The sequence below is a fragment of the Austrofundulus limnaeus genome, unplaced genomic scaffold (genome assembly GCF_001266775.1).
Source record: "Austrofundulus limnaeus strain Quisiro unplaced genomic scaffold, Austrofundulus_limnaeus-1.0 Scaffold201, whole genome shotgun sequence".
Lineage (NCBI taxonomy): Eukaryota > Metazoa > Chordata > Actinopteri > Cyprinodontiformes > Rivulidae > Austrofundulus > Austrofundulus limnaeus.
In genome coordinates, this window is record NW_013952603.1 from 826,103 (window position 1) to 834,910 (window position 8,808).

The 8,808-nt window shown below is 40.1% G+C and overlaps 1 protein-coding gene across 1 annotated transcript; it reads right to left on the minus strand.

Moving 5' to 3' along the window:
• Positions 1–1,998: 1,998 nt before the first annotated feature.
• zgc:195001 (tripartite motif-containing protein 16) lies at positions 1,999–7,851 on the minus strand. The gene is made up of 5 exons (XM_014018789.1): positions 6,923–7,851; positions 4,329–4,355; positions 4,197–4,259; positions 3,369–3,508; positions 1,999–2,982 (listed from the first exon to the last, which is right to left on the minus strand). Exons 1-5 carry the CDS (start codon positions 7,134–7,136, stop codon positions 2,560–2,562), a joined length of 867 nt encoding a protein of 288 aa, XP_013874243.1. The 5' UTR covers positions 7,137–7,851; the 3' UTR covers positions 1,999–2,559.
• Positions 7,852–8,808: the final 957 nt, after the last annotated feature.

Here is an 8,808-nt window from a genome sequence, read left to right on the forward strand (position 1 = left end):
TATATATATATATATCTTTATTCATCAAACAAAAAGAAAAATCTCGTCAATCAAGCCAAATCAACCAGATTATTTTCATGAGCAATAGAGAAGAATTGTTAAAAATTGTAATTTAGATTTTTTGAGGCTGATTTAAGAAACAAGAACAGTATTTGGGGAGATGAAGCATCGAGCGTCACCATTTGTGTTCAGCTTCGTACTTAAAGAAAAAAGAGCTGAAGGGCTTTTTATGTTTGGAGAAAAGGCACTTCCAACCATTTTCTTTACCTGATTGAAAACAACAACAAAAAACAATTCTGTTGTCAGTTTGTATCATTAGTTCCTGTCATGGAAGATGACCTGAGGGTTCGTTGTTGTTCATTTCTTTTTCTAACGAGCAGAAACCATAAGAATGACGTTTTTAACGTGAAACTTTTGTAAATGTGAGCAGAGGACACCAGCACCTTTTCATTACATGCCTATTTTTTAATTTCTCCAGTGAATGACTGACTGACTGAATGAATGATTGATTGATTGTAAACCAATTCTGCTTTATAGGTGATGGTATTTTATTCCCCCATTTGCTTTGGCGTTAAAAAACCTAAATGAAAGAGAACGTGACTGTGTGTGTGTGTGTGTGAGAGCGAGAGAGAGAGAGAGAGAGAGAAGAAAGTCAACACGTCCATCTCTGACATTTCAAAAACAAATAAATGTTCCGTTAAATACTTTTATGTTTCAAATAAAGGAGCAACACCAAGAAAAATGTCTCGTGTTGTGTGATCTGACTGCTGAAGGTGCAGTGCAGCTCCTGGCCTGTAGGGGGCGCAGGAGGCCACGTGACCGGATGACCTACAGTAGAAGCTAATAGAGGCTAAGCATAACGAGCAAGAGTCTGGATTTACCATTATTGTTGGCAACATAGCGAAAAAAGGACTGACTGTAGAAATTATAACTATAATAATAATATTAACAAATTTCTTATCAATATTTTAAAGGGTGTTTAATCTTATCTAATGTTCCAAATAATGCAAGAAAGCTGTTACAGATGTACCAGAAGAGAAACCTGTCTTCTTTCACAGTAAGCAGATTTGATTTTATTTACCTCAATGTGGATGTGATCTGACCAGAACTGAAGCTAATAATTTAACAGTTTAAAATTAAAACAAATTCATAAATCTGATTTAATCACTGCTAATTATTGAACTGGTTAGCATATGTTAGCATGTGTAGCGTAGCTCTCTTCTGAATCATGCTACAGTTTAACACAAACTTAAATATTACAAGCTGATTTGTCGTTTGATTTATGTCATATTTACACAGTGTAAAATATATTTAACTATTTTTAGGTTTTATTAGACCAACCTGACCTGCTGAGAAGATGGTTAGCTAATTTATTACTTGTTGAAGTCATAATTTTTCAACTAGCTAAAAACTTACGGACTTCAGGTCTGGTTTAGATCATTGTTACTTATAAATTATATAATTTTCTCGTATGTATAACTTTTATACATGATCGTTGAATGAAATTACAATACTATAATTTATTGTAAAAATATTACAGATAATTTGTGGCAGATCCAGTTGCTGTTAACAGGCCTGTCACAATAACAAATTTTACTGGACCATAAATTGTCTCAGAAATTATCGCGATAAACGATAATATTGTTGGGAGACCAGTTTAAACTAATATAATGATCGGAAGTTTACATAAAAATTTACATAGTGTAAAAGGAAAAAACAATATGCTAAGACGTAGAAAATAAGGAGACACAAAGAAAACAAAAAAGCAGGCAAATGGAAATTTTAATTTATCTTCCTCAATTTAATTTATCATACGATTAATTGATTTGTTTATTGTGACAGGCCTAGTTGTTAATCTATTAGTTAGTATGACATCTGTGAGCTGATGCCCCGTCTGGTAGCCATTTTTGCCTCCTTGTTGTCCGATGCTAACTGTGGGCAGCATAGGCCACGCCTCCTCTAGTGAAATGTATTCAACTTTATGAAGAGAACGGACAGTTTTATACAGAAGTAGAATTTATTGACTACATTCAGCACATAAAAAAGATACAGGCTTGTTAAATAAGGTAATAAAAACTCCCAGTTTTACCTTTTTTTTTCAAGAATGATAAACTCACAGAAACACATTGTCTCACACCGGCAGAGGCAAATATTGAGCCTTTGTTTGTCTGTACTATTAGCAGGATATCTCATCGAATAGTGGACAGATTACAATGAAATGCTCAGAAAGTAATAACTGGATGAATGTTTACAACAGATTATCTTTTAGAGGTAATCCAATTCAAGATGGCTTCCACAGCTTAGTGACCACAAAAATGGCTCCAACTCTGTCCATTTTACAGATGTGGAGATAAAATTTAGTGTTTTAGTAGCCTGGACTCTATAAGGTACTTAAAATTACAATTAATGAAGTAATGTTTATGTGGTAGTAGCTGAGAGTCAWATTCAACACATATGAAGATGTAGCTGTGGCGGRCATCTTGAATAAAACCTTTTGGGGGCTCTTCCACTTGTTCCCCAAGCATCACAATCTTTTCAGCTCTCCGTCAACCACTCATGCTAATTTTCCTGAATCTCTGCCCGTTTTTTGCGAAGAAGACAGAATGAATTTGTGCCAATCCAGAACCCAGGAAAAACCTTTTCCTTCATTTTGGCCTTGAACTTGTAGATGAGTCGAACCTCCTCCTCTTCAGCCTCTCCCTCCACCGAGAGGAACTTGATGATGCCGGCCGGCTGGTCGACGTAGACCCCCATGGCGGAGGACGAGGGCATCTGCACGTCTGTGTTCTCCCCGTTGTGCCAGACTTGGAAGCAGGAGCCGGACCTGCCGACGCCCCAGGAGGTGCTGTTCTCCCCGATGCCGCAGGGCACCTCCTGGCCTTTCCGGGGCGCGTTCTCGGACACCACCCCGATCACCACCCAGCCGTCGTAGGCCACCTCCCAGTACCCCCGACAGCCCAGCAGCCCTTCTTTACAAAGCACCTGGAAGAATAAAACAGCAACAAATGTGAAATTCATCAGTTTGAACTCAGGTTTCTGTAAGATTTCGGTGCAAACTTAAACGGAGAGTTTTCACATAAAGGATGAACCTAAAGCAGTTTCTGCAGCTAAAAAACTCAGTAATCACCGTTCATTTGTCAAAAAGGATGACAACAACTTTGTAAGGATTTAAGCTCCATTAAAACATCATCATTGATGAGTTTTTGTCTAAAGACACAGTTGATTAGCTTTTTTATACATCCAAACAGAAACCTGAGTCTAAAGCAGAACTTTGACCTTTGTTTTTCTACAGTTGGACCTAATCGGTTCAWTAAAGGTTCTGCTGGACTCTGATCACTGTAGTTGTGTTTCCTGAACCCCAGGCCTACCTGTGGTGAGTGTTCGTATCTTTCGGGCCTGGTGGGATACGGGCAGACTGCATCGGACGTACGGACCACCTTGGAGCCGCTCTCAGAAATCCACAGCAGCTTCTGTGCAGTTTTATCATCCAAAGACAGAGGGAACCAGTCTGAMGGGGGAAACAGAAGACTGAGGGTGAGGAGACAGAGAAACGGGACATTCAWGGAATTCATTAGTGATTAAAACCTTCTGATTTGAAAGGATCATTTAGATTTTGAGCTAAGAATTAGCTAAGAATGATCCAAACAACACACTGAATGCTAGTCACAACTTATTTTTCAGCCATTTTTAGACATAAAAATCTGAAGATTAGTGTGGAAGTAGTCAGAAACAATATTTAACCAATTATAAATGATAATCAAAAATTCAAGATGGCCARCACAGCTAACTTTAAAAGGCTTATAATTCAACTGAGATTAAATTWGTTGTGGATTAGCAAAGAATAATCACATGCTCATTGCCGATGCTAATCCCAAATTAGGCTAACCACTAATGCTAATTTTGCAAAGGGCTATAATTCAGCCATTTTTAAATCTAACGCAGCTGACAATTATAAGACAGTAGTATCAAAGAACAATCTTTAACAAAATCTAAATGCAAATACAGGATACCCGTCCACTTGTCAATAACTTAGGGGTGGCACCTGGGGGTGGCCAATCAGGTGCCACCCTGGCCACCCTTCTGGCTCCGCCCCTGATTTATTARGTTGCCAAATTTATTTACTCCACATCAGGACATACATCTCTATCAAAGCAGGCTAATTTTCCAATGCTCCAAGAGGTATTTCAAAGACTTACATTTCATGAAGTCGGCTCTTGTTGTTGGCTCTTCGATGTTTGGCTCGTACGGTGGCAGCTTTTCTGAAGTGACATGAAAGGACATCAGTTACTCTGGTAAAAGCAACACACACAGATCTTTAAGTGGTTTACCTTCTGGAGTGCTGCTTCCTTTTCTTCCTACGAAATAAATAAAATGTAATTGATTTTAATGCCACTGGTTGAAGATGGTGCATATAGAATTACAGCTTCTGCTCAGAGATGTGGATTATATGACAAGTGAAACATCCAACACTCTGCGTGGTTATTTTAAACCTTTTCATCTTTCTCTGTCATCGTTTCACTTGTCTAAGCTGCTGCCAGAGATGCTCATCTGCTGCTGGTAGCTAAAAGTTACAAGCTTTGGTTTGTGTTGGTTTGTGAAGTTCCATCTAACTTTAGTAGACATGTCCTTTTGGACAGCTGAGCCCAAAGTTGAGATGTTTACCCATAATTCACTGTGTCTGGAGAAAACCAAACACAGCTGACCTGCTAAAACGACAGATTTTATTTTCTGGATCTCTGACAGACGGACTTCAATCTCTGAACTCGTAAAGTTCTTTTTAGTTTTCGCTGTCATTTTCATGAATGGACACTTCCTGATTTCTGAGGCAGGAAACATAGCCTTATATGGTGTTTTTGGGGTGGTAATTATGCTAATCTCCTCTCYCGTGCACGAGCAGCTGGATARGAACAGGTGGAATTTACGCAGCTCATTTACACACTTTTCCTGAAGATAGAAGAGTTTGTTGAATCTGACGTGACATGTTCGTACGAACACTTCATATGAACAAAAGTAAGAGAAATTTAGGATAAGAATACGAAAATGTTCTTGCATGAGGCCCAATGATCCCAGACAGCAACATTCAAGGTGCTGCAATGGACAGAAGTGCAACCATGTGGTAAACTGATACAACCATAAAGACGTCAAGGATTTCAAGTCTTTGGTTTTCGAGGTGGTGACATGTCCAAAATGTTGAGCTACTTTTCACCGACGGTTGTGTTTAAGATGGTGAACTCACCTTTAACGTCACTTTGGGCTGAGTTCAAAAGAAAGAAGTCCGACGTGTGATCTTATGTCCTCAGTTGTAAACAACACAGGCGAGGACAGATGTGAGGGATGAAACGAAGGCCACGAAGTTGTCGCTGGAAAACGGACAAATCCGTCTCAGCTCCTCTTCCTCTCTGCTCGCCTTCATAAACAGGTGAAAAGCCTCCAGGGGTATGCTGGGTTGCTTTTCAGAGAAATCAAGACGAATCCTAAAATCTGTGAGCCGTCTTGGGTGRTTGTCTCAGGGGAAAGGAGGGAGCGACTCAGTGAGACATCAGGAAAGTGGCGAGTCGGATGGTTGAAAATATGCCAGATCTGTGTCCGTGTTAGACCCCCTGCGGATGCTTGTCCGTGCTCCGGCAGGGGATCAGTGGGAAAGCTCCGCTGGGATAAACAGATACTTTAAATGATTGATGTCTTGACATCCCTGTATGGAGGCTACGAGAGATGCAGGGTATAAAAATATTTAGGGGCATCAAGTCCATAAAAAAACAAATTTAGAATGATTGATCACGTTTAGAATAGACAAAGCTATTTCCGGGAAGAAGAGACTTTTCTGTCATGCATTTTGGCTGGGATCCACGCAAACAGCAGCATGTTTGAAGGAATCAGCAGCTGAAGCTGAAAGGTCAGCAGTGGATCTTCAGATGATTCATGAGAAATGTTTGTGTTGGACGGCTGCGAGGCAGAACGTTTTTCCTTTCCCAGATTCCCATCTCAGCAGGAGGGAGAGATAGAGACATTATCTGTCTGGATCAGGTTCGAAACATCTCACTGAGACAGCAAGATCAGATAGTGAGATTAGGAGAAGGAGGGAGAAGCTCAGCCTTGCAGTTTCTGTCAAGTGTCAGGTCCTGGCTGGAAYCCCGGCCCGGAGTACAACTGCAGGGATGGGTCAAGGATTCTTGGAAAAAACTGAATCCCAAAAATTTGATGTGAGCAGAAAAAGATGTCCTATAAGTGTCSAAATTAATTGATCCAATCAAGTTCAAAGTGTTTCTACACATCATTAATCAGCTGATTTTGTTTATTTTGATGCTTTGAGCCAAAATACTTGAGTTATTTGGAACAAGTTCCATGTACAAACATTCTCTTAGGATTATCAAATTGTTCTAAATGAGAAAACTAAAACCAGAACCGGTTTTCGAACTGGTTCAAAGCATCTAGAGACAGATAAAAACATGACACTGAGACCATGGCCAACAGGAGMGGGGGTTTCATTCACTTTGCTGACATGATTAATGGAGCGGGGAACACTGGCAAGACCCAAAGTGAGGATGGACGTTTGGCTGCGAGCTGAAGAATGTCAAGGACACTCGACAACATCAAATAAGCAGCTCTGAAACCATGTAATAAACTGGTGATAAAACACTGCGACGAGTAATAAATCACCAAATGAAGCTCTGATGGTTTGGATTAGAAAAACTGCAACTTCATTTTTGTGATCTGTTCTAATTTTAAGAGGTTGATTAAAATCTGACAGTTGACATTAAGTAAGCACCCTAAAACATTAATGAGAAAATATCAACAAGAAGTCTAGAGACAACAAGAGGTAATTGAAAGTGGAAAACATCATTTAAATTAATAAAATTGTACATTCTTGCAGACATATTTGAGAAAACCCAGAAATAGAACAAGTGAGGTTCCACTTTCTTACCTGCTTTCTTAAGAACCGGCATGGTTCTCTTGGTTCCTGCGCCGCTGTTTGGCATCAGGGGCAGAGGTCTTGTGAATGAATGTGCGCCGAGGAAAGTCAGGAGGTCACTTTTATGAAGGTCCAAACGAACGGGGAGGGCCTTAAATGAGCCGGAAGGAGGGAACCGGTACAGGTTTTGGTCGGATTGGGTTGAAGCCAAAAGGATCGGTCTCATCTGATCACAAGAAACTCGTGATCCTTTCTACGAAGAATCAGATTGGTAAAGAGACACAAGTACCGAGTACATCCCGACTGTGTTGACAAAGATTTGGATTGAGCGCGAGCGGAACCAGATTGATGTGAAGTTACAGAAATCTGAGTTTGGAGCGGGAGTAAATCTCCAGCCGTGTGCTCTTTTAGATTCTCCAAACTTAGAATAAATAGCCACTAATGTATAAACTGACGATGACACAAGCTGTTGGCTAGGTTTAACTTTCTGTATGGAGAGTTTGATCCGTCGGTATGTGAGACAGAAGCCAGTTTCTCACCAGGGAGCTGTCATCAATCTGAAGTCTCATCAATCAATAGCTGCTGCTGTTGTTGGGCCCTGGGAAAAGACTGGGAGCAAACTGCTGCCGAGGAGCTTAAAGCTAATCAGATGTTGGCACCATTACTGCTCAGTCAAGTAACCACTTGTTGTGCAATTGTGTTATTATATATTTTGGTATGAAAACTTGAGATTAAGACCTCAACTGTCAAACCTGAGATTCAACGTGTCTTATCCAGAACAATGAAGCAGATCTTCCTACTTGCAGAGCTGCAAGAGCCGAGCCCACTTAGCTCAAAGTCGAGCTCAGTCCCACCAGCTGGACTCCACCAAGTCTTTGATCCTGTTTGTGATGTTCCAAGGACAGGATCTCAAGATGCAGTCATAAAGGACAGGGGGTACTTCAGGGTTTCGGCTCTGTGTTTTATGGGTGATGTGGTTCGGTTCGCAGGTCTCCTGTGAGCAGATCTGGGTTCTTAACAGGGTAAAGATGCAAAGCTCCCTCCAGGTCTTTGTCTTAAGCAGAGGAGTTCAAGTTTGGGAGTTTTGGTTACAAGTGATGGCAGGACTGTGAGGATTCTTTAAGTTGTAGAGAGATGGAGGTGACTGAGACGGGTGGAGCTAAACCTTTTTTTGCAAGGGGTGGCCACTGTGTTTTTTAGGCGGGGGCACACATACTGTACATATAAAGGAAACTACTCCTGATTTAAAAATTCAAGATGGCTGCCACAGCTAATTTCAAAATGGCTCTAATTCAGCTGTTTTAAGAAATATCTTGCTGAAACTTTGTGTGATTGTAGCATGTCGATTGATAGATATTGATAAGCTAACTGCCAAAGCACATTTTACAAAGATGGCAGACAAGATTCTTCTTAAAGGGCTGTAGTTTTGAAATGAACTTTATGTTTTGAGGAATGTCATTCCATGCTTTAGTATAAACACAGAAGAAAGACCTCTGGCCGTAACAGTTTTTAAAAGTTGGTAATATCAGTTGTCCTTTTGTAACAGATCTAGTTGAATGACCACTTCCAGAATTTGATTTGGCGAGCAATGCACAGAGAGGTTAAAAAGAGGCTGATACCTGGAGTCATTCATCTATTTATAATTTATACTAGTTTTTTAAAGTGCATAAAGTACTGCAGCACGGTTTTTATTAGACACAGGCTTTTATTTCTGCTCTTCTCTCTGAATAACTCGCTGCACATAAAGTCATTTTCTGATGCTGTATTACAGTATATCTATATTCCAGTTTCATTTTAATGTGCTGAAAAACATCAATATGAGTGAAAATCTGATCCTTATTGAGCTGCTTGTAGAATTATTTGTCTGCTAATCAGTTAAAATGTGCGTTCACACAACA